Genomic DNA, 25,960 nt, shown 5'->3' with positions numbered 1-25,960 from the left:
TGGAGATTGGGTTGGAATCTGATTACAGTCATGCAGTTGAGAAGACAGTGAACAAAATCTGCATGTAAAATGTAATCTTCCCTTTGTCACATAAAAAAGCAAGGCCCATTTGTGGACTCGTCTAGTTGTTTATCCAGTATTGACTAAGTGCCCAGTGTCTGTCAAGTGGGGCCTATAGGCGGGTGCATGGGGGTAGCCCCCCACCCCGCGTGGCAGGTGGTGGGGCCCACAGGACCACGCCTTAGTGGACAGCATTCCAGAAGGACAGCTTGTGGGGTGCAACCTGCAGGATGGAGATGCAGTCAGGCTGTGGTGAGAGCATGTGGAACACGGATGAGCCACGTGAGACTTCAGCACAGAGCCCTGGCAGGGAAGTCCCAGTCTTATCCTTGTTCTCCAAAGCTCACACGTGGAAGTAAAGATCTTGAAAAACTCTAGGCCAGGAGCCGCGTGCACCAGGGTAAAAGCCAGTCTTCTTACAAGTGGCCTTGTGTATTGCATCTTCTTGGAAAAGAGATCCATGTTAGGGTGGACTCTGTAAAGTGCTGTTCAGGTCAGCCCACAGCACCCACATATCAGCAGTTCTGACAGTGGGGCGAACATGGTACAGCCTTCATCACTGAAGGTGACCCTCAGCGCAGCATTCCCTGAGTTTGGTAGCTTCTTGGACTGAGAGATTTCATCATTCAGAACTGTGTATAAACCCAGATCAGACACACACGTGTGTGTGTGTGTGTGTGTGTGTGTGTGTGTGTGTGTGAGTGCCCACGTGTGCATGTGCATGTGCATGCATGCATGTGAGCATGTGTGCATCTACTGAACTGGCTTCTTGCCTGAGAGGGAATGTGGGTGTATCTGAGTGCTGTTTTCAGAATGGGATTTTGTCAGGCACACAGGCTACAGGCAAGCCCCGAGAAGCAAAGGGGGCCCCAGAGGTTGTGCATATCCAAGGGACTCCTGGTCTCCTTCTTGACCTTTTCACGGACCCCTGTACTTCAGACAACTTTGGAGGGGGTCCTGGCTGGGCTGCAGGGATGTGTCCACATGACTGGTGAGGACACAGGTGGACAGGATGACATGGACATGTCCACGTGGTTGGTGAGGACAGGTAGAGAGGATGACCCTGGATATATCGATGTCCTGATGACACAGGTGGATGAGATGATGCTGGACATGCCCATGTGGCTGGTCAGGACAGAGGTGGACAAGATGACATTGGACATGTCTATGTGCTGGTGAGGACAAGTGGACAAGATGACATTGGACATGTCTATGTGCTGGTGAGGATACAGGTGGAAGGATGACACTGGACATGTCCACCTGGCTGGTAAGGACAGGTGGACCAGATGACACTGGACATGTCTATGTCGCTGGTGAAGACAAGTGGACAGGATGACACTGGATGTGTCCATGTGAATGGTGAGGACACAGGTGGACAGGATGACACTGGACGTGTCCACGTGGCTGGTGAAATCACAGTTGGACAGGATGAATGCCGGCCTGCAATTTCTTGGCCTACAAAGCCAGCTTTGCCTACACAACCTCCATTTAAAAAACCCAATATCTTGCTGCTTTCTCCAAGTTATGTAATTTCTCTGCCTGTATTTTTCTAGCAGAATATAAGGCAAACTGTAAAAATAACATGTTGATCCCCCACTTGCCCTGCACCCGAGGGAGGGATATGTTCAGGAAATAAAATAGGCAAAAAAAATTTCTTTTGGTTTATTGACAACAGCATAATTTTCCTTGTGCAATCCCTTGAGTGCTTCTCTCAGTCTTGTGAATAGCTTCTCCACCCCCCCCCCCCAAAGCAGATGATGTTTCCCAATGCCAAGTAAAAGTAGATGTGCTTAATTCACACAATAAAGCCCAAGTTTTAGATGCATCAAAAGGCAGTGTGTCTTTACTGGACGTCGGGTGGTATTACGGGAAATGGAGTCAGCATCTTTAGCCTAGCTCTGAGCTCTGGGCATCAGAGCATGCAGGTCCTTCCTCAGTGGCACTGGGGGCTCCCCTCCTCAGTTCCAGTCTTCCAGAAGCCCCCCTTCCAAAGAATAAATATGTGCACATGCCTATATATCCCATATTATTATGTAGATTTGCATTGATGCAAATACACACGTATGACACAGGCATGCTTGCGTGGTACATATGGCTTATGTATACCAAATACTTAGCATATGTATGTTCCACCAAGTGACGTGGTACATATAGGAAATACTGGATAAAGGGCTGCATCCTGGGTGCAGACCCAGGGTCATGGGTTGTAAGGTGGATGCTCGGCTATCTGTTCTACGGGTCACGGCCCAGTGTTACTAACCCTGCCTCCATTCCCTCCCCACAGTGGCAGAGAGCCGAGGCATCCTGGAGAGCATCCAGCGGTTCTCCCTGCTGCCCACCTACCTGCCGGTGACCTACCGCATCCACCAGGCTGAGGTCGCCTTCTTCCTGAAGGAGGCCAACCAAGACTTGATGCGCAACTCCAGCCTGCAGTCGCGCGTGGAGTCCTTCCTCGTCTACAAGTCCCGGGGCCTGCCACGCCTCAGTGCCAGCTACGGGCCCTTCTCCACAGAGCAGGCCGTGCCCCAGGACCTCCTGCTGCTGACCAGCCCCTTCAGACTCACCAACACCTTCCCCCTCAACTGGAAGCTGCAGGCCCGTGTCCTGCGGGAGAAGATCTACCCAAGCCGGCCCCATGTACAGATCCTTTTCCATATTGCGGGCCTTGACTGGGAGGACCGCGGGGCCCTGGAGGAGCCGCTGCCCTGCCTGCGGGTCTTCGCCTTCCGGGAGACTCGGGAGGTGCGGGGCGGCTGCCGGCCTGGGCCGGCACTGGGGCTGTGTGTGGCAGAGCTGGAGCTGCCGCCGGGCTGGTTCAGCATTGCCCCAGGGGTGGCGGGGCGCAGGCGGCCCCCCGAGCCACAGGACGGGGCTCGCGTTGAGCTCTATTACTCGGTTCAACCTGGGGACGCGCATGGGGACTGCACCGGGACTGCCCGGAGGACAGGCGTCGGGCTCCACACCGGCCATAACGACATTGACGAGTCGGGGCCTCCCTTGCACAGGATCGGAAGCGTCTTCCTGTACCCGAGCCCTGGCAGCCCGGCCCAGCGTGAATTGCGACTGGATAGCAATGTGGCCGTCCATTATACCCCTGGGACTGCAAGACCGGGAGATGTGCTCACCTTCCCCGTCTCCGTCTCCAGGAACTGCACCGAGGGCCGCTTTACCCTCAGGTAAGCTGTCTCCTGGTCTGCTGCAGCTGGCAGAGGTGGCTTCACTCAGGGAGACAGGTGGAGGTGGCCCCGCCTCAGGGCAGCTGGTAGAGTTGGCCTCGCTCAGCCTGCAGAGATGGCCTCACACAGGGCCAGCTTCCCCCTTTTCCGCAAAAAAGCTGTGCGGCAAGTCTCCAAAGTGAAGCTGCCTGCAAGGGTTTCCAGAGTAGCTGTGAAAAGCAGGTCCAAGGCCTCCGGCCTATGTGGGCTGACCAGCCAGGTTAGGGAGGCCGGGGCTGCCCTGGCGCAGCCTCTTCTGAATCATGTAGTGAGATGCCTGCGTCGGCAAACGAGACGGCAACACTTGTCGGTGAGCACGGAGAAGATGTTTCTGCCAACGCCAAGTCTATTCCAAACACGCGGGTTCTATGTATAGTGTGGTACCAGCTTCAACGTTATCATCCTGCTTCTCTCTGGAAATAGAACTGGGTGTTCAAAAAATAAAAGAGCATAATGATTGAGGGGATGCAGTGGAACTTCTGGGATTTGTTGCATAAGGAGTCAGGGAAGGGTAACCATTCAAAACGAGTACTGCATGCTTCAGGAGAGGCATCCTGTGTTTCTCTTTGGCACGTAAGGTGTGAGTGGAGTTGATCATGTTTTTATTAATTGTTTTCTTTTATACATAGCTACGTGTGCTTAGAGTCACGATTGAATGCAGGCATTGTTGGTTGACAGAAAGTCTCCCTGGCACTGCTATGGACAGGAGGAACCTGCTCCTCCCTCTGGCTCAGGAAACTTCATGCTTGGCTGATCCTGACAAGCAGTTACAACGTCACGCATGAGGCAGTCACACCAGAGGTGTGTGGGCGTGTCTCTCTGCTCCCTTGTCTTCAGTGTTTGGGCTCCTTTGGAGAGGATCCCCAAATCAGTGACTCAGCTTGTGTGACTTTGCACTCTCCAGTTAGGGACTTTTACTGATAGGAGAGTCATTGTGTCTCCCATGTATTTTTTCTGTATGGGAGGGGAATGCTAAGGAGGACTGAGGGCTAGACTAGAGGAAGCACAGAAAGTGGAATCTTTCCTGGACGGAGGACTTAATTCACCACTCTGGATCAAAGTCTCTCTTTCTCTCCATCGTTTTCTAGGTTCTGCACTGATCGACTGCAAATTGCTATTCAGTTGAATAGATTTAGTTTGTGGCCATCCAGCTAGGCACTTCTGGTTGCCTAGCCCACATCCATCCCGTCATTCCTTGCTAATAGAATTCTGATTTTGTTCTAGGGTGTGGGGTGTCCAGCTAAAACAATTCTCCCTAGACTCCTTTGGGGCTGGGGTTGTAGAATGTCCTGTGCTCTGCAAAGTTACACATGGAAGTCTCTGAGGAGTTGTGGGGTCACAGCTGTCTAGTGAAGACTGGGAGAGAGAAGCTGCCTGGACTGACCTCCCAGCCACTGGATACAGACTCTGAGCTTGAGTCCAGGAGCAGGAAGGTCAGAATCTCAGGATGGTAGAGAAGGCAGGGAGGCCCCTGGGCTTATTGGGTTCACATCACCAGCCTATGTAATGTACCTATTGCTGGCTTTCTTTCATCTGGGAAAAGTAAGCCGTCATTTCATTGGCTGCCGGTTGTTCTTCAATGTATTCCTTGCAGCCTAGCACCAGCCCAATGGTTAAGGTCTTGTGTTTCCTTTCATCTGATTGGACAGCTGATTGGAGCTTAGCCCTATGCTAAGGTTGTAGGCTCTGTCTGGCCTCTGCATCCTTAGGCTTGCTGGGTCACAAGGCTGGCCTGGTTGAACCCAGCTTCTCTTCTCTGCCCATCAGTCACATAATCATATGGGTTGTCAGAACAGCTGACACAGCAGCAGTGTGGCAGGCCTTGTGTTCCCGTGACCCCGGGTACACTCAGTAATGGCCACAGAGGGCCAAAGCATCAGTGCTCTGTCAGGTCTGTCAAAGAGAGGCTGTAGGTGCTTACTTTAACAAAAGAGAGGCCAGCACAGCAAGGCTGGGTTTTGTTCACTTATTTTTGTGATGGAGCCTTGGGATGTCCTGTGCCTGCCACACACTGGCTGTGTAGTCTGGGCTGGCCTCAAACTTTGCGATCCTCCTGCCTGTGCCAGTGGCATGCTGGGATTGCAGCCTGAGCTGCCTTAAAAAAAAAAAAAAACTTCGAAGGAAAGAGAGGCACGCTCCCAGAGCTTTCTTTCTGGTTCTTGCCATAATCACCTGTTGTATCATTAGGTGTCATTGCTGACCCCTTACTGCACCTAATTAAAACAGCACTTCATCCCAGTATGTATGGGAAGGCATAGTGTGTTCAGTATGGTCTGCAGCCTCAGCCGCCTGCTGGGATCCTGTGGAGGAGGGGGCACACATCCATGCGGTCACTCACTGGAGCACTTGTCTTTGCTCTCCTATTCTTTGCTCCTGAGCACCACTCAGATGCAAAGCAGGTACAAGTGCAGGGTCACTCCAGAAGGAGTGTGGTAGGGTCAGGCCCAGGTGTGCTTCTGCCTACAGCTCACCCAGGGTACAGGGTCACAGCAGAGGGAGTATGGGAGGGACAGGCTCAGGTGTGTTCCCACCTGAAGCTGACCCAGGCTGCGGGGTCACTCCAGAGGGCGTGGTAGGGACATGCTTGAGTGTACTTCCACCTGGAGCTGACTGAGGGTTGGGTTCATCAGACTGCCCTTTGTGTCTGCTGCACGGTCAGCAGTGTGGCTTTCATAATTGTATAATAAGGAAGAGGGAGCAAGCCTAGCAAGAGACCATTGCTGGGGGTCCTTCAGCCAGGCATGGCTGCAAGTGGGCAGATTGGAGAAGTGAATGGTGCAGGACAGAGGCTCCCGCTTGAGCTGGCTAGCCGTTGGGCCCTTTCCCCTCTTTCCTCCTTGTGACTGTGGTGGTGTCTTCCCGGTGTGTATCTGTAGATGCACCTGCCTCCTCCCACCTCTGGTCCATCTGCAGGGCTGGTGGCAGAACAGCTTTTTTCCCAGCTGGGAAAGATGTTCAGGGGACTGGGACTACACCGTGGATTGTGCGGTGATGACAAGAAACAACCCCCTCCTGTTAGAACACAGGGACTTGTGGAAGTTTTGTGCACAAAGGAAAAGAGAAATTCTGAGATGTTTTGTCTCTGAGTTCCTCAGGTTCTTTGTAGTTACTCGGGGGAACAACTCAAGCGTTGATAGCTTCTTTTCTTCCAGCCAGCGTGGGGAAGGGTGGGCTCCACATTTCTGGTGCGGTTTCTTCTTCCTAAAGGGCTGGCCCCGTCTTCTCCAGGCAGTCCATGAGTGGGTCTCATTCCAAATGTTGGCTCCTCAGACCTCCCAGCCACACTGTCTGCAGACTCGTCAAGACTGAGACTGCCTTCTCCACGCAGCACTGCGTTTGATATCCGTGACCATCTTTCTCACCCACTGGAAAACGCTTCCCACTGGCGGGGACGGCCTGATTTGCCTCTTTCTGGAGCCCAGAGCCCAGTCCTGTGCCCCAGGCAGCACGATCCTGTCCTGCTCACACTCAGAGTGGCTGGTGAGGGCGCAGAGTAAGACGCAAGCCCCCTGCCTCTGATGCAGACCCCACAGTGCTTCCTTGGGACGCTCCGGAGATGGTGTCTGCTCGCAACCCATGTGGAACACGCGATGGCTAAGCTTAAGGTGACCCTTGCACAAGTTTCCCTTTTTTCTGGACACAGCTGTTTTTCTGCAGACGGTCGCCATCCATGACTGGCTGCCAAGTGCTTTTAAAATGAGAGAAGGCAAATGGGCCATCACATTTGCCATTAATGCGTCCCGTCATTGCCGCTGCAGGGGGTGGGAGGGGGGAGGCAATGCTCCAAAACAATGACCTTCAGCACGTATTCTAACCACAGAAATGGACGGCCGATGGCCAAGGGCTGCTGTGAAGCTTTATTTCCTTGTGGATGGCGAGGCCCATCGAGTCACGCTGTCCCCTAGCACACACATTTCATGAGGGCCTCTAGGGATGTCTGTGGGTACGGAGGCTCTGGGGATGTGGACACACAAGCCCTCATTTCAGGGGGAGGTGGGCCTGGGGCCCGGTGGCCGGTGAGCGAATGTCTTGGGAGAATGTCATCGCGATGATGCTGGAGGATGTTGCTGAGATGAGGGTGGATTGGAAATTGCCAGCTGTGTATCCTGACAGGTTTAGCTCTGTGGCTAAGCCAGAGCAGCAGGCTGACACCATTGCAGGCTGGCACCAGTACAAAGCTGGCACCACCATGCCTTACATTTTCTTGATTGCAGATATCTTTTAAATCTACCTTTAAAAAAAGAGTTCGATATCTAGCCCGGTGCCAGTGGCCCATGCCTATAACCCTAACTAGTTACTCAGGAGGCTGAGATCTGAGAATTGTGGTTCTAAGCAAACTGGACAGACAAAACCGGAAGATTCTTACCTACAATAAGCCAGCAAAGCCTGGAAGTTGAGGTGTGGCCCAAGTGGTAGAGAGCCAGCCGTGAGTAGAAATAGCCAATCAAGAGCTTCAGGGGGGGCTGGGAATATGGCCTAGTGGCAAAAGTGCTTGTCTTGTATACAATTCCCCAGCACTACATATATAGAAAATGGCCAGAAGTGGTGCTGTGGCTCAAATGGCAGAGTGCTAGACTTGAGCAAAAAGAAGCCAAGGACAGTGCTCTGGCCCTGAGTCCAAGGCCGAGGACTGGCAAAAACAAAACAAAACAAAAAGAGCTTCAGGGGGCTGGGAATGTGGCTTAGTGATAGAGTGCTTGCCTAGCATGCATGAAGCCCTGGGTTTGATTCCTCAGCACCACGTATATAGAAAAAGCCAGAAGTGGCATTGTAGCTCAAGTGGTAGAATGCTAGCCTTGAGCAAAAAGAAGCCAGGGACAGTGTTAGGGCCCTAAGTCCCAAGACCCAGGATTGGGAAAAAAAAAAAAGTTCCAGGTCTCGAGTTCAAACCTCAATACTGGCATAAAGAAAAATAAGACCAAAAGCTGGATTTCTACCATCACAAGAATATTCGAGGCCTGGCTCTTGAGAGCCCAGTGCTGCTAGACCAACTGCTAATCAACTGTCCCCTGGGCACATTGCATAAGCGTCTTGAACCCTATAAACCTGGGGTAGCCGTTGCCTAGATTTCCATGTCTGCTGGAAGGGTTGTGAGGTATATGGACCCCAAGCCTCCCTTCCCTTCATCTTCCCCTTCCCTCCTTCTTCCCGGCAGGGGCTGGGATGCAGCCACGGTGCGGCTCCAGGCCTGGCACTGGTCTGGAGCCCAGGGTGGATCGTGGGTGAAGTGAGGGAGCCGGGACGCTGGCTGGGTAGTGACGCTGGTTATCCTGTTCTCAGAGCCCTGTCCTGGCACGTGCTAAGCAAAGGCTCATGGCATAGGAATCCAGAGATGCGAGCGTGAGTCCGAGTGAGTCCTGACTCCGTGCCTTAGGGCGAGACTCCAGGCAAGGTTCGTATTCTCTCTGAGTAGTAATTTTTTCATCTGAGAACATGGAGGCCAAACAGAACTTACAGGACTGTTGTGGGGTTAGAGAAACCCAGGACAGCCAGTGGGGTGCAGCTCCCAGTGGGCCTCTCTCCCCTCAGTCACACCTTGTGAGATATATCCACCACCAGGCCCGGAGGCATATCCAGCTGGTTCTCATTCTATAGTTTGTTTGTTTTGTTTTTTTTTTTGTTTACCAACTCATTTTAATTTCCCAATTATATACATGTATTTGCAATGTAAACCCCTGTTACACATCGCATTTGCATGAAAATGTATCTCCCACACATACTCCCTGTGGAAGCTCCCAGTTGTCCGATGAATTATTCATGGAAGTCAAATCCTCTGTTAACTCAGCCCAATCCCCTGGGCACAATGGTGATCTGTCTGCCACAAGTCCCCTGGGTGAAACGCTGGTGGTCTGTTGCAAGTCCCCCCCCAGGCACAGCGTTGGTGATCTGTGATCTGCCAAGGGCCCCCCTGGGCCCAGTGTTGGTGATCTGTCATGGGTCCCTGCCAATTCTTAGCAGGACTTCAGAGAAGCATTTGGCAATGTGGAGTGGAGAGGAAGACGCCCTTCTCCACTAGCAGCAGTTCTACTGCTGAACGCACGCACTAGAGGGGGCCTTGCAAATCAGAGGCAGCTTCAAAAGAGTTCGCCTCTGATAACCGGGAACAACCAAGTGTCCACTGAGAGAGGAGTGGGGGTTGTCTTGTGGCACACGTGTGTGACAGACAACATGCGCAAGTCCAGAGAACTGGAATGCCACATATACAAAAAGCAAAAGGCCCAATAAATGAATGGTAGAAAATTGTGCACGATGCAAAGTGATTTGAAAAAGATACAAAACAGGACAATGTTCAATGAGCATGTACGATGTCATTGACATAAAACACATGTATGTTTTCATTTTATACATGCTAATAATTCATACCTTTATCCATCTGTATATATCCCTGTGTATATGCAGGTATGTATATAGCTTTCATGTGTTGTACGTGTACACGCATGTAAATTCATATACATTCATCTAACGCCTCAGCAGCAATGTTAAGGAAGAGGGTTTGTGTATAGGAGATAACATATTGTAATTCCTCTTTTTTTGTGTGTGAGTTCCAGTCCTGGGGCTTGAACTCAGGACTTGGGCGCTGTCCCTGAGGTCTTAGGCTCAAGGCTAGTGCTCTACCACTTGAGCCAGAGCTCTACTTCCAGCTTTTTGCTGGTTGATTGGAGATGAAAGTCTCATGGACTTTCCTGCCTGGGCTGGCTTTGAACTGTGATCCTCAGATCTCAGCCTATAGAGTAGCTAGGATGATAGGCATGAGCCACTGGTGCCTGGCTTGTGATTCCTCTGTGAGTGATAAGAGCTTGGTGTTTATCTTGTGTGCTGTGGTCCCCTGTGTCTGTGCTTGGTGCTGTCTCCTGCTCCTGTCTGTGGTGATGACAATTTCTCCGCAGCTTGTGTGGCCCAAGGGAACTTCTGGGCTGTCAAACATAGCAGAGGTGGCCTGGAGGGAGAGCGGACAAGGGTCAGGGGCCTCCTGGGGATGGAAGAATGGTGTCCCCCCACCTCCCCCCCAACAGCTCAGCAGATGCTTTCTATGAGGTCAGACAGCAGATACTTTCGGCCTTGCTGGTCAGGCAAGGCCAGATCAGCGCTTGCATGATGCAGTGAAATCAGTTAGAGAAAAAGACAAAAATCTAGTGACCACGATTGTGTTCCAGTGAAACTTTATTTGTAATGGGAAAATTTCTCTTGGGCTGGAGTTGGTGAGTGGGACATGAGGTTACATGAAGTGAGACAGTGATGTCACATAAACCATGCCACCCCACCCCCCCAGGAGAGATACTTCCTGTTTGTTTAATGTCTGGGAGAACTCATTGGCTCTCGTCAGAGCATATTTAACATTCTTCTGAGTGTTGATGATTTCTGATTTTAGCAAAATGGATGTTGGAAACACACTGTCATCCAACAGAGCAGGGCCGTAAAGTTTAAACATATGGGGACAATACAAAATTTCTATTCAGAATAAGGGTCTCCTCGAACACCTGGCATGGAAGACTCTGGCAAAGAGCCCACCTTTTACAGCAAACCAAGGAAAAGGAGGTCTGTGCAGCATTGCCACAGACTGTTAGCCAGAAAGCAGGGAGGTAGGTTGGCCCCTGAGATGCAGAGGAGGAGCTGGCGGAGGCCACAAGGAGAAGCAGGAAGTGGGAGGCCCCGGGGGCTCACCCAGGGCAAAACAGCTGTGAAGTGGCTGAAACTTGGAGATGATGGTTCGCCCACAGGGCCGGGCCTCTGGGCTGATGCCTGCAATAACATTTGCTGCCCCAGGGCCTTGTACCTTGCACATGCCAGAGATCTAATGAGTTGTTTTGTTTAGTTAAAGGAGGCGAATGGATGCATTTGCTCTTGTAACTATTCAAAGGCTATAATGAAGCCTCTCCTTTCTATTCATGCTCTTTCTCTTTCTCTCTCTGAACTGCAGAAGTCCCTTCGATTCTAGCTGCCCAATAAATCAATTAATGCCTGCCTGGTAGCACAGGGGCCCTCCTTGCTGGCTGGAGCCCTTCTCTCCCTGCAGGCAATGCTGCCACTCCTGCTCGGCCACTGCTGGATTTTCTGCTTGGTTTCAGGTGGGATGGAGCTGTAATGGTGTCTCGGAGACATGTTCAGTTTGTACTTGGAGAAATTTCATGATATAACACAGCTCAGTAAGCCACAAAATGAGCTACAATGAGACATTTGCACTGTTAAAATCTGAAAATAGAATAATGGTTCCTTAAAATTGCATGCCGCAGACTCGTTTTATTGTGTAAAGGAGAGTATCTTCAGGCTGAGCCTGTGAACTCATCTGCAGGTAGGTGCAGTGGGGCGAGACTCCGATCCCCTGTTGTACAGTAGGGAGCGCACCGCAGGGGGCACTGCGTGGTTTGGCACCACTCAGCCCGGCCAGGCAGTGCCGCTGCACAGAGGCCTGGAATGGCCGTGGACACAACAGGTCACTGGGACAGAACTCACCAGAGCAGAACATCCCAGGGCAGCCTTCTGTGGGTCTCCAGAAGTCAGGTGGAGGGCAGAGAAATGCAGGTGGTGGGAAATGCGGGAGGTGGCCTGGCTGTCCCTAAGAGTTGTGCATCCGGGCCACGGGGGCATCTTGTGTTCTTTCACATGCCGGTCTCCTGCTGAATGCAGGAGTGGATCATTCATTCCTTCATTCTTCATTAATTCACTCATGAATTGCTTTGCTCATTCATCCACTCCTTCATTCAGTCACTCACTCATTCATTCTCTTACCAGTTCATTCATTTATCCATTCACTCATTTATTCCTTCTCTGGCGCGTTCATTCATTCAGCATCCATCAGGGGCCCTACGTGACAAGACTCACTGTCCCTGGAGACACTGGGCGGTACCAGGCAGGGTGGGCTGCTCTCAGGGCTCTGGCATCCAGCCTGGGGAGGGAATGGCGGAGGAGCACAGGTGAGAAAGTGGGTGTTTGCAGGTGTTAGATGGAGTAGGGTCTCCCGGCCATGAGAGTACAGGACCATCCTGAGGAGCCTGCCCATGGCAGGGGAGGACACTAGCAGTGTCATCTGCTTCTCTCGTGGCCCTGGAAGAGGCCACATTCTCACTGGCATCTCTGTGGTTCTTTCTCCAAAAGAGCATCCCACTGTGGCGCTCAAGGCTTATGCAAGGACCAGAACAGAGAAGGAAACTATGAGCTTCCTTCTGAGTAAGAGAGCTCACCAGGAAAAGGAGGAAGGTGTTGGATGGAGAAAAGGCGGATGAACGAAGGAAGGAGGGAAAGGAGTGAGGAGAGAAGGAAGGAAGGAAGGAAGGAAGGAAGGAAGGAAGGAAGGAAGGAAGGAAGGAGAAAAACAAGGGGAAGAAGGGGAGACAGAAGGCAGAAAGGGGATCCTGCAGTATGCAGAGGGCCTGAGGCTTCCAGGCCATCTGAAAAGGCAGGTGAGCTGGAGAGGGCGGTGGATAGACGCCCTTCGTTTGGGGCATGGAGGGGCAGGACACTGCTCCAGTTAGACCTGGTTTTGCAGGTGTTATTTATGTGTGTGTGTGTGTGTGTGTGTGTGTGTGTGTGTATTGTGTACGTGTGTGTGCATATGTACGCAATTGTCCATCCATCAGTAAGTATAGATCCATTGTGGGAAAATGGTCTATTGCAGTTGTAGAGCTTGTTCATAATTCCAAACCTTTAAGAAAGAAATGGCATGCAAAGCCCCAGGAAGTAAAATTTCTTACACAACATGGCTTTAGCTCACCAAAGGAGCCTAATTTTTTTAAGACAGTGTTCTGATGAATTTATTGAATTTGGCATATGGTTTAGACACTTGCACTACTCAATTCCTTCGTTTTCTTTCTTAAAATTAGTTTACATTATTTATACATGGAAAATTTCACTGGATTCTTTCTTTTTCTTTTTTCTTTGTACATAAGGAAATTGCAAAGCAGAAATTAGAGGCTTAAATTGTTTATTTTCTTCTCACAAGCTCTTAGGTGCTAATAAACTATAAAGTAAATTTTAAAATAGGCAAATCCTCTCATTGACTCTAAGGAGTGAGCTCAGAGAAGTCTAAGAAGGCAAAGTGATACTGCTCTTCCCTATAACGCACAAAATATTTCCACATAAATTTTTAAATAAAGTATTCAAACTCAGACGTGCCAGGATTTTCTTTTCGTTGTCTCTGACATTTTCATTTAGACAGGAAATGATTGATCACAGGGTAGTTTGGTGGAGTCCAAGGAGAGATATAAAAAGCATCAGGATTAGTTTCAGGATTTGGGTAGAATTTCAGCTCTGCCGATGAGTGCTGTAGATTCAGAGCCTTCAAAATGCCGAATCGCCCTGGGAGGTTTTTGAACACCTACTATGCATAGCACCCACTACCGAGCCAGTATAAGGGAGTAGTTGTTGCTGCAACTACTTGTTTTCTGAAGATGCTGATGCTCTGGGAAGAAGAGAAAGAGGCGGAAAGAGAGAGAGAGAGTGCTAGCTTTTGAGTTTTTAATATCTTTCTATTCACTTATGTGGCATCCAATTCTCAGAAGTTATTGGTGGAGCCACTTGGGGCTGAATATTTGTAGTTGGGGCAAAGCTTCCAGAGCCCCTGTGTTTGCTTTCCTCCTGCACAGTGCACACAAGGGGTTCCTTGGCGTTGAGAAAATGAAGCAACGTGAGAGCAGGCTGCCGGGTGCGGGCTGGCGAGAGGGAGATGGATAGCATGAGTGATGCACCCCGACAGCACAGGGGCCATTCGTTCGCAGGGTCCCCCAGCCATTCATCATACTTCTGCCAGGCGTGCAAGCTGTTGCTCAGATGCACTTAAATTCCCAAGGAGCTGGTGAAATGAGTCCACTTGGAGAAGGCTCGGGTGTGAATCAAGAGTCCCCTGACTTCAAAGGTCATTAACGTACAGGGAGAATATGAACCCGTGCAGCCCCTGTTCGCTGAGCTTTGTGCGTAATGCAGTTTTACCTAGGAGCCTGCCTGCTCCCACCTGGCAGATACTAAAAGTCTATCAAAGAAGTGGCACTGTGGCTCAAGTGGTAGATTGTTAGCCTCACGGAGGCTCAGGGACAGTGACTAGGCCCTGAGTTCAAGCCCCACAACTACCAAAAAAAATTCTTTCCAGAAATATAAAAGACTACTACAAGTCTATCAAGTTTCCTTTCTCCCAGGCTATCGGGCGGGAGGCTTAAAGCTCAGCATTCCCTACCCAGCTTCCATGTTTACCTCATTTGGACCAAAGTTAGAGCATGGACTTACATTGCTTCCGGAATATAAGTAGAAAAAATGTCTTTGTAAGAACCGGGAACCACATCATTTTGAAAAACCTGAGACTTGGTTTCAAATGTGCCAGTGGAGTGGGTGGGGCGCGGGGGGGAGGCCCATAATGCATAACCATTGTGATGCTTTGAGAAGCAAAGTCAGACAAGGCGGTAAGAAGACATCTGCTCTGGCCATGCTCATTCGCTCACCACTCGCTTTGTCCCACACAGTAGGGAAGTGGCACTTGATGGGCATTTCCTAGGAAAGATGACACCTGTGTTCACATTAGCATTTTAGTAGAAAATCACTAATGCAGAAAGAAAAATTATTGTTGAGCCAAGCTCTATCTTGCCCCTCCGTGGGACTCAAAGGGAAGCAGAGGTGACCATGTGGGCAGGGGAGACGGCAGGTGTAGGGTGACCCGGGCAGGCAGAGAGGGAGCTGGAGAGAAAGGGAGAGAGAGAGGTGAGTGGGGAACAAAGAGTGGACAGAAAAAGACACGGACAGACAGGAGGGGAGAGGAAAATTGGGAAGGCAGGAATCAGAAACAGAGAGAGCAAGGCAGGGGTGGAAGACACACTAGGGAGACGGCTGCCTGGAACGCTTGTGAAGAGGAACTTTGGCCTCATATGTAAGCCTGGCGGAGGCAAGGGACCCATGGCTAAGTGTGCACTCAGAGCAGAGCCTGCAACAGCTGGACTTCCTTGTATCATTCTGTCTCTGAGAACCTTTGTTCTGCAGTTGCCTCGTTCGTTCCGTGTCTCCTGTGCAGCCTGTGCTTCCCTGGTTAGATCGCAGGCCTTGCACTCACTGCCGAATCCTCAGAGTCTAGAACAAGACCAGCACACAGTAGGTGCTCAGAGTCGAGGTGAGGACAACGGGGAAGAGGTATGAGGGGTGGCCAGGTCCTTACCTGTGGCCACCCTTCCAGGAGCTATCACCTCCTCCTAGTTGAGATATCAAAGCACCAATAGCTGAGGGCTTGCTGACCGCCAGCCCCTCCTGTTTCCTCCGGCATCCCTCGGCCCTCACGTACATATATCCTCCAGCGACACAGAGCATACTTTATGGACAATTTAAATAGCACAACCATTTCCTTTCTGATGCAAGTTTCCTGAAACTGGGCTTAGACCTGAGAGAGTGCAAGTCACCGCACACCACAGTTATAGCCACACAAGTCACAGTAGCCAAGCTGGAGCATCTCCCTAGACGCCCATCAGTGGATGAATGCATAAAGAAAATGTGGTGCATACACATAATGGCGTATTATTTGGCCATAAAGAAGAAGGAAATTATGCCATTTTCAGGAAAATGAGTAGAGCTGGAATATTATCATGTTGAACGAAATAAGCTTGACTCAGAAAGGTCAACATTCGTTGAGTGCTTTCCTTCTTAGGTGGAATCTAGACCTAAAGAATAAAAATAAATGAAAACAAGGACAGGATTGTGCAAGGCGGCCTTTTGGGGATGGAGGAGGGCGAAAGTGGGGGGTGATGTGATCAAGTCTACTAACGTATGAAATTAGAGGGTTTTTTTTTTTCCCCCTGATAGAAACCATGTTTACTCATTTTTGTCACGAAGACGCGAGTCCTGATTTCTGCCCCGGGTGTGGAGCAGTGTGCTGGGGTACAGTGGGGGGCTGTCTTTGTCCTGCAGGTCTAGCAGGTGCCCCTTGTGCCAGCTCTTACCATCGTTATCAGAGGTGGCCCCAGCAGGCCTCTGGGCATGGTGACTCTGTTATGCCAGCCACAGTTACCCCTTGCCCCAGTTTCTCATTGTTTTGCCTTCTTCTGTATCTGAAGCAAGGGCTTGGACCGCCAACTGTTAGATCTGCCCTGGTGGGTACTGCCACTGTCACTCTCACAGTCTGGTTCTCTCACAGTCAGTTCTCAATGTGTGTCATCTTTCCTACTTCCACAGACCTCAGCAGTAAGAGCAGAGGTTGACTTGTAGCCCATGGAAAAGCTAAAAATCATGAACCGGTAAAGCGCAGTTCACCATGGAGGTGGCTCTTAAAGGGAGTTAGACAAGTCCCCGTGAGTAGCACACAAATGCACCTGAGCCTGTTGAATGGTGATGCTTTCTTCCAGAACAGCCTAGAACCTGTTTTCAGGATTACTCCTAAATTCTGGGACTGTCGGCACCTTTCTTCATCCCGTTCCTCAGGGTGTGCATGAGTTGCATTTTCCTGGCTGGGACAGTTGAAGGAAGAGATTTCTTTGGGTTAGAGTTTCAGAGGTCTCTGTGCAGGTTTGGCTGGCTCCATGGCTCTCCGTGGCCAGGCAGGAGTATCATGGCAGCAGGGCTGGGTAGAGGAAGCTGCTCACCTCACAGTAGCCAGGAGGCAAAGACAGCAGCAGAAAGGGCTAGTGCCAAGAGAGACCCTTCAAAGGCCAGCCCCCAAATTCCACCCTCCAAGCAAACTTGACCTTCCAGACTCCTGTTGTCTACCCACAGTTTGAATCCATTGATGGCACAAACCTTTCATCAGGTCAGAGCCTTTAGGATCTAGCCATGTCTGGAAACCCCCTCAGGAGGCAGTCAGCAGTGTGTTTTACTAATGTCCTTGGTTAAGTTGGACCATCCAGCATAAAGAGAAAGTGTGGAAGATGCTACAGCCCGACTCTTCATCCTGCAAGTTGTGCAGAGCCCTGGACCAGATTCTCCATCCACAGAACCTCTATGGAGGATTCACAGAGCCCTGGACCAGATCTTCTTCTACAGATCCTTGGCATCAGATGCACAGAGACCTGGGCCAATGGCTCTCAGAAAACGTGCAGAGGAGCAGCCTGCTTGGCTTTATTTAACCAATGTTTCTGAAAATTAATAGACCATGGAGCTTTTATTGTTTTGGGCTGAACACTGATTAAAATCCCATTAGGAGCTCATAATCCAGGAGATAGGAAAGGAAAACAAGTGAGTTGATAAGTTTGAATCCTCACTGCTCCTCCTCTTCTGCTTAATTGGAAGAGGAGTGCACCAAGTTAAATTGTCTCAAGTTAGATAGGATTATGTATGTGACTTTTTTCAACCACGGTAATCAACTCTAAACACTCCGATTGAGGCTTCAAATACCCATTCTGAGTGGGTCTACTTAAATGCAAGTGCACAAGTTGAGAGGATAAGATCTCTGTGGACCGAAAGGAACTAATTGTGCCGAGGGTAATCAATCCTGGCTTTAAACAATGTGAGGACTGTGTGCAGGGATTTCTTGGAAACGTCTCCTGTCTGACTGGTACTTCTTAGACCCACAGACTTCATCCACAATGGCTGTTGCAGAGATGGTAATTGCCTTGTCGGTCCAGCTGGGGCTTGAGCTCTGGGAAAACACCAGGGTAGTGGGGCCCCAGGCCCCAGGGCCTGTGCTCAGAGATCCCAGTGTGTGGTGTGTGTGTGTGTGTGTGTGTGTGTGTGTGTGTGTGTGTGTATGTGTGTGTGTGTGTCTGTCTGTCTGTCTGTCTGTCCTGGAGACAGAACTCTGGCCTGCAGAGCATTTGTGATATTGTTTGTGTCTTCCCTCAGGAATTGAGTGACAAAAACAAGCCGTGTGAAGTTTTAGGTCCCAAGGGTGGACAGAGACGGAGCAATAGATTTTAGGAAGGGAAAACTGGTTAAAAGGACAATGCTTGATTTGAGGGGGAAAAGATAGGCTTTTCTGTGTTTTCCTTGAAATTTTAAAACATGTTATGTGCCTGTGCCATTGCCAATGGTCCTGAGGAGAATGGCTGAAGAGTGTCTGGATTAAGCAAGGATCTAGCAGTCAGTGGAACAAGTGTGACACTCAAAAAGAAAAGTGAGCAGAAGACCATTCCTGCCCTTGCCTTGGGGGCTGCCTGCAGCCAGAGGGACCTGCCCTCTCTGCCTTCACCTTTCTAAGATCTCAGCCAGTGGGCGTGTTAGCAAGAGGCCCAAGGCAGGGGTTGGCAGCACCCTGTATTTCCTTTCCCTCTTTGAGTGATGCTGGGTTAGTGGTGGCTAACCTGCTCCCTGGAGCCCTGTCTGCAGTGGCCTTGCTGAGCTCTGCTTGCTACTGCCCCCTGCCCCTGCCCTCTGCCTCCTCTCCCCTGTGCCCTACATCTTATCCTCTGCCCCCACCCCCTGCCCTGTCCCCTGTCCCCTGCCCCCTGCTCTCTGTCCTCTGTCCCCCATCCCTTGTCCCTTGTCTCTGTGGGCTCTTCAGAGCTTCTACTTGTGGATCTCTCCACTATCTGTTTTCCTAATCTCCCCTGTGCCCTGTTGAACAAGCTCTACATCACATTCTTCTCAGTTGTTCCGCACTTTCCTGCCAGCAGAGAGGAAGGCAAGCAGCAATGACGGCAGGCAAGAGGTTCCCTCTTACCTAAAGAAAACTTTGAGCCAGGTGCTGGTGGCTCACACCTGTAATCCTAGCTACTCAGGAGTCTGAGATCGGAGGATCACAGCTTGAAGCCAGCCCAGGCAGAAAAGTCCCTGTGAGACTCTTATCTCCAGTTAGCTACCCAAAAATGCTGGAAGCAGCACTGTGGCTCAAGGTGTAGATCACTATCCTTGAGCACAAAGAGGTTCAGGGACAGCATCCAGGCCCTGAGTTCAAGCCCCAGGACCAGCAAGAAAAGAAAAGAAAAAAAGAAAAACGAAAAACTTTGCATTGGTGTTCAAGGGGTGTGGAGAAGGAGGCTCACGGCAGCAGGGAGAGGAGACGGTGAGGGGTCAACTCTCTATGTCCATGGGTGGTGAGTTAGGGTACAGCAGGAAGTGGACTTGTTGAAATGAGGACCTGAAATTTTCAATAGTTTCCCAAGCAGCAAAGGCAAAGAGGTTACTGAGTCATTCACGTAGCGGATCGCTCCACCAAATACGTGACGCATCCAAATCCTGCAGGGAGAGCATTGGACTGTGTGCTGGCTTACAGTGGAGATATATATGAAAAAAATACCGTGAATTCCTGGCCTTTTACGAAACCAGGAATCCAAGCAAAAAGGCAATCATATCAAGATGGTAAACTGAAATTGAGTCTGATGTCATAAGAAGCTGCATTCTGTCCTTTGCCTCTGTCTCTCTCTCCCTCTCTCTTTCATTCTTCCTCTCCTGCCTTCTCATCCTTCCCTCGCCACATGCTCCTCTCAGTTGGTGTTTCTTCCCTGTGTTCCTCCTTCCTTCCACTGCAGGTGAGGTCACATTGCGTGTGTGGCCTAGGAGGATGTCCATTCCAGCCAGCGCCAAACCTCACCAGCCAAAGCCACGTGGATCCTGGCCTCTGAGTCCAAAGGTCTCTCAGAGCCCTTGATTGGACTACAGCCTTCACCAGTTGCCATGACGACATAAGATTGGGCGTCTTCCCTGGCCACTCCCCAAGCCAAGCTAGTGTGCAGGACACTGTGAGGAACCCTGGAGAAGAGGAAGGTTGTTTGTCTATGGGTTCCGGGGAACAGAACCAAACATGTCTCCAGGACCACCCAGGGTCCGTTCAGGACAAGGCGGATTCTCTTCAGTGTGAGTTAATGGAGGAGAAAGCTTCCAGCTGGCTGGCTCCTGGTAGACACTTCCCAAGGAATGGGGATGGATGGCTGTGGGATAGGATGTCACAGTGCTTTTTGACCTGACCTTTCCTTGACCTTGACCTAGGTAGACTTGCCCTTAATGTATCCACATTTTAGTACTGTGAGTTACATGGGAGGTGGTGGGCTGGACTCCCACTGGGGCATCTGTGTGTGGCGTGGGTCTGTGGACCACCAGGAATCCTTGGCTGACAGAAGCCTACTTCTCTCTAGGTCATGTTGAACCCCTGCTGGGACCTGCTTGTTTTGTTTGTTTGTTTGTTTTGCCCTTTGGACATAGACTCCTCCAGGTGGCTGGCCTTTTGTCCCAACTGTGTCCCTCTCCAGTGACCCACTGAGCAAACATGCTCCTGAGAAGCAAGGAGTTGCCACATGGGAGTGGGCTGTGTTAGAGAGTTTCAGCTTGGACAGGAACACAACCTTTTTTTGTCAAAAAGTCATGTGTGTGCTAGGTAGAGGACTGAATACAGTGTAGACAAAGAAAGGAAGAAGGGAGGAGGATAAGAAGAGAAAATGAAGGAAAAGAGGGAAAAGAAGAAGGAAAAGAGGGGATGAAAGGAAGGAAGGGAAAGAAGAAGGACAGGAAGAGAGGGAAGGAAGGAAGAAGGGCAGCAAGGGAGGAAGGGAGGGAGGGAGAGAAGGAAGGAAGGAAGGAAGGAAGGAAGGAAGGAAGGAAGGAAGGAAGGAAGGAAGGAAGGACATATTATGAAGTAGTTCACCATACACAGCTAGGGCAGGGGCTATATGTAGACTGAGCCTGGACCATCTGGGCTGGTAGAATGCCTCTCCCAAGATGAAATCACCCCTCTCCCAGGCAGGTGAGCAGGTATATGCTCCCGGGCAGCATGCACTGGGCAAGGTGCACTGGGCTTTAACTCATGTTAGTATCACAGCTATGGAGAGCAGGGAGTGTGCTGGTATGCATGGAACACATGTGGAAACACGTGGTACCTGGTACTCAGTTTGGACCAGTGGAGGGAGGAGCACAGCAGTAGACAGAGAGTGTCCCTGACCCCTGTTCTGCCAGAGCAAAGGAGCAGCTCAGATGAGAACCTGCTGATGGGTGGGAACACAGTACCCATGGCAGTAGCTCTGTGTGTGTGTATATGCACAAATGTATATGTGTGCGTGCATGTCCACGTGTACATGTGTGTATGTGTATGCAAGATGTGTGTGTGTGCAAGTGTGTATGAGTGTGTATATGAGTGGGCATGCGTGTAAGTAGGGATGGGGAGTGTGGCCTTGTGTTGGTGGGCTGGGACGACCCCTCTCATGGCATAGGGGAGGGCATGGGGGCATAAGGTGGGAGCACTCAGGCTGAGGGAACCACAGGCAAAGGCCGAGTGCCTCTTATCTGGAAGGCCAGGAGCCAGCCCTGGAGGGAAGCAAGCCAGGGGCTGGTGGGAGTCGGTGGCTGGGGTAGCAGGGATATCAGGGACCCTGGGACTCTGGGGAGGGGGCCGGGACCAGGCCTTCACACCAAGCTCTGTAGGATCCATGGTTGGTGCGAGTGTCAACGTTTTTTGACACAGCTCCTGGCTCCTTGTAGAGAATGCGCTGGAAGGGGCTGGAGTGGTGGGAAGTGGCGTGGGGGGGGGGGAGGCTGCTATGGTAACAAGACCCGGGAGGGGTGGTGCTGACTGGGTAGCAGCTGGGTGGGAAAGGCCTTGGTACAGAGTGGCTGGTCTTTGCCTGGAACCTGGTCCTAGGTCTAAAAGGACAGGCAGCCCTAAAGCCAGCTCCGCAGTCGGCCATGACAGGGCAGGTAGCTGCTGTGGTGAGCAGTTGGGGGTTGGCATCTTCCTGCTGGCCTTGTGCACGCTGGACTGTTCTTAGGGTACGGTTATCTACCTCGGGGTGCTTTTCCTGAGAGTTCTGGTGGTCACAGCTGAGTCACTCCTGCTCTGTTAGGGCTGTACACTCCATTGTAAAGCGGAATGTCCTTTAAAACATTCCCACTGCAGTTTCAATTAAGAAGGAAATGATCACTGAGGCCGTTTGATCCGGAGAAAGTTGCTTAATGAGTTTCATTAACACTACTGATGGAGACCTTTAAACCAAATGTCAAATGATCTTTATATTTTCAAGCACAGAAAACAGGAATTTGTAATGGGGACATTCACAGAGCTTCCCTCCGCAAATGGGATCAGGGGGATACCTTTTTCTTTCAAAAGTTAATTGAGTTTAAATGAAGGCAATTTGGCTGAAGTTGGAAAATCAAACGGGGGTGCGTGGGGGGAGCTGGCAGATAACCGAGGACAAATGAACGCTTTAGGAAGAGGACACTTGGTGAAATTAGCTCAACGTCGGGAAATTGGCTAAGTGTTTCCACGTGTAATTAGGTAGTGAGTCCTCTGTCATCATCACCTGTACCCCCGTGATCCTGGGGAGCCTGCGCCAACAGGTGGACAGCATGCGTGGGGAGTGGGTCTCTTCCTAACAGGGCGCCGGGCTTCTAGAGACTCAAGTGCCTTCCAGCCCAGCACACGTGAATGGCTGTGGACCTGGAGTTGCATCTTTAGTACCCAGAAGGCCGTGAAACTTCAAGAGGAGTTTGAGTTGAGTAGTTGTAAGAGACCATGAGTCTTGTGAGACAAAGCCGTTTCCTCTCTGGCCCTTCACAGAACACATTAGAGCAGCCACAGGGTGGGGCAGGTGCACACATGATGGTTAGGGGCATATGTAGGGGGCATGTCCCCCTGAACTCCAGGCACTGGCATGCAGATTGCTGTCTGGGCTATGAGGGTGAAGTGCTGCTTTTCAGCTCTCATTATGGACTTATTTGTCTTTGTTCACAATCATCTTAGAGTGGTTTTAGAGATCTTATTTAAAAAAAAACAACAACAGGATGATACCCTGATAGTTCTAGGTTGGGAGGAACACACGAGGCTCTCATCCTTCAACAACTTGTGGGAGGAGAGAGGAAGAAGAAGGAGGAAGAGGAGGAGGAGGGGGAGGAGGGAGAAGAGGAGGAAGAGGAGGAGAAAAAGAAGAAAGTATTCCCATTGGCCTACTTCCTCCAACCAGACCCCTCAGAAAGCTTTGACCACCTTGGTATTAATGCCACCATGGTAGGATGAAATCATAACATCAGTTCCAACAGCTAGGGATGAAGCCTTTCTTGTCTCATCTCACAGAAGCAGACTCACAGGCGATCTCAGGCATCAGGCCAGGCTTGCCTCCATCTTTCCTCCATTGTGGAAGGAGCTGACTGAGCGTGGATAAGGTGCCGACAAAGAGATCCGTGTAGTCCCTGGCACTTGGCAGAGGCTCAGGGTAAAGGGAACCCCAGCATTTGAGCCACCCTGGCTTGAAGTCCGCTGTGGGTTTTGGACCCAGGGTACAGCTGAAGTCAGGAGTTTGGGAATCATTGACCATTACCGCCCTTCATGGGCATGGTACGTGGCGCTCCCCAGGGAGCACTTTGGACTGCAGCCTCATCTGTCTGTTGTCCAGACGTTTGCACCCTGTCAGACTAATGCACTTTTCTCAGTACTTAACCTAATTGCCCTGTAAATCCTGAGATTAGGTGCTGTTTACCTCCTAATGGGTCCTTGCAACAAGTGTGTAATTCACTTATGGGAGAGCGGAGCAGCCTTCTGATAGCTTGTTGTTGTTTTTTTTCCTGTGAACATCATCCATTACTTACCTGTTTATAATTGGAGGCACTGAGTTATCCACCATCTTTGTGAGTTCCAGAACACCTGATGGAAGCTGGGGGGCCCCGCCTGGCACCCTCCTGCTCAAGGGTCCGGATGGCATCTTCAGAGCATCTACAGCACACCTACCTCCCCGGGGAGGGGAGCCAGCAGACTCCCAGCAAAAGAAGCAAGACTGCTTTGAGCTTTGTTTGAAATAGAGGAGGAGGACGCGAAGGACGGAGAGGAGAAACCACAGTGTTGGGACAGGAAATGGAGCCGTCGGTGCAGCTCTTCACAGAGGCCAGGATCAAGGGTGAAGCTCAAGGACAGCCCTGGCGTCAGTGCTGGAAGGCAGCTTTCCATTTTCACATGTCTGTGGTGTCCCGGAGCTGGGGCTGGAGCTTTTCCAGAGCAGGGCTGAGGGATGACCCCCACCCCATGGAGTGGGAAGTGTGTTGGACTGAGGACTTAGGTGCTGCAGCAGTAACAGGTGTGAGGCCCTCGCCTGCCCGTGGCTCCCGGGGCAGCACCACAGTCCCGGCACCATCAGCCCCTCACTGGTGTTGGGGGGGGGGGGCGTGGAATTCAAGCCTTGTCACCGTATCGATGGGTTGCTGTCATGGTTCCTGCCACTGCTTTTGAAAGATCATCGCTTCCGTGGGAAGTCCAGTTCTGCCGAGGAGAGGGGTCTTCAACCGGACTCTCTGGCCAAACTGGATGTTCCTTCTGCCTCTTCTCTGTGCTTCTCCCTCCCCTCTGCGTGCACCACTCACTGCAAAGGCTACACGGTTCTTCCTCATGGCTCACTGATGAGAATCTGTCCGGTGGTTCTCAGATGGTGGTGTGGAAGCCATCGTGGTCCCACTGCTTGGGAACTTGGAAATGTACCATTTGGGGGCCCAGTTCAACCAGCGAGGCCCAGCCACACGCATCTGGGTGCGGCTGACAGGCGTCTCCTCAGCACCTGGATTTGAAGAGCCACTGGCTCAAGTGGATTCAGTGGGAGCCCAGCTAGGAAGGGCAGGAAAGGAAGCGCTGGGGCTGGCGTACCTGGGAACGAGCCACAGGAAGTTTCGCAAGTGGACTTTAGCATTGCAGGTGACTCCATGTACAGAAATGACCCATTCTTTGTGGCACATAGCTTTCCTCTTAGCATGAACACAGCCTGCTGTTGCCCCCTCCCCCCTCTGCCCAGAACCAAAGTGAATGAAAAGGAGAATCTTTCTTGGTTCCTTCTAGAAGGAAACTTATTTGCATTTCTACTCAGATAAAGAGTCACTCTGATGAACAGTCTCAGTAATGGGGGGTCAAATGTGAGCCTTGTGTGTGTTCTGCCTCTTTCATCCCCAGGGTTTCTTATCCTTGCTGGTGACACCTGAACCCTTACCTTTCATCTCCGTGTTTACACTTCATCTTTTTAGATAATAGGCAAGTTGGGCTAAGGGAGAGGTTAAGGTGGCTTCTGAAGAGGGCCGTTCATTCATCTCTAAGGAAGGACTTTGCCACCCACTCCACCCCACCAAGGGTGGCATTTTGATAATCTCCGCCAGCTCCTCTCCTCAGCTAATTTAAGTACATAAACATCAGGATTATTTCTGCTGCTTCAGGGTGAAGAGGTTCGAATTAAAGCTCCTCTAAACGCGCCTCATTGTTCCTTCTCAGCGATTTTAGCTTAAAATCCGGGGAATTTGCAGCGCTCATTCTGTGCGGGCCGTGTGTTTTCTGTCTCACCCCACAGCTACCAAAATGGCACAGCCTTTCCTTCTCCAGCGCCTCCCCTGCATTGGTGCAGGAGAAGAGCCTGCTGACATCTCCCGCTGCCAGACACTCGAGCCCTTGTGATTCTGGCCTTGGGAAGAGCCCCTTGATTGGTGGAGCTGAGGATGGATACCTGCCACAAAGGACTCAGTGGGCAACCTCGGCCCCTTTGATGGTTGTGGTGTGCAGGGGCTCACCAAGTCCACAGGTGCTCACACACACAGAAAGAGACACGTCAGAATACATGTCCATTTCTTTGGGATGTAACCTGGGCTCATTCATTCAGTGGGCCATCATTCAGAGAGAGCGGGCTGTGTGCATGGGAAGAACTCAGCCAGGTTCAGAGAGAAGAAAGGTTGGGTGGGCCCCTTGTCCCTGGCCCCTGGGGAGTAACCGCTGAGCCCTCATAATGTCTGGCCTGGTCAACTGGCAAATTGATTTACCTGGGGACAGGGGCTGCTCTGTGAGCTGCGATTTGTGGCAGAGGCTTTGATCCACATAGCGCAGCTCCCTCTCTGGGAGAGCTGGAGAC

General features: G+C 51.0%; 1 protein-coding gene across 8 annotated transcripts in view; it reads left to right on the top strand.

Annotated features, from left to right (window-relative positions):
- The window catches only part of Tmem132d (transmembrane protein 132D), a 310,602-nt gene that overhangs the window by 82,652 nt on the left and 201,990 nt on the right, over positions 1-25,960 (top strand). For all 8 annotated transcript variants that reach the window (XM_048343144.1, XM_048343150.1, XM_048343145.1 and 5 more), the window contains one exon: positions 2,345-3,236. In XM_048343144.1, the coding sequence (XP_048199101.1) occupies positions 2,345-3,236 (892 nt within the window). The remainder of the gene's footprint in view (positions 1-2,344; positions 3,237-25,960) is intronic.

Source organism: Perognathus longimembris, chromosome 3 (genome assembly GCF_023159225.1).
Source record: "Perognathus longimembris pacificus isolate PPM17 chromosome 3, ASM2315922v1, whole genome shotgun sequence".
In the NCBI taxonomy this organism is placed as follows: domain Eukaryota; kingdom Metazoa; phylum Chordata; class Mammalia; order Rodentia; family Heteromyidae; genus Perognathus; species Perognathus longimembris.
Note: the sequence above shows the minus strand (reverse complement) of the source record. Positions and strands in the feature narration are given on the sequence as shown.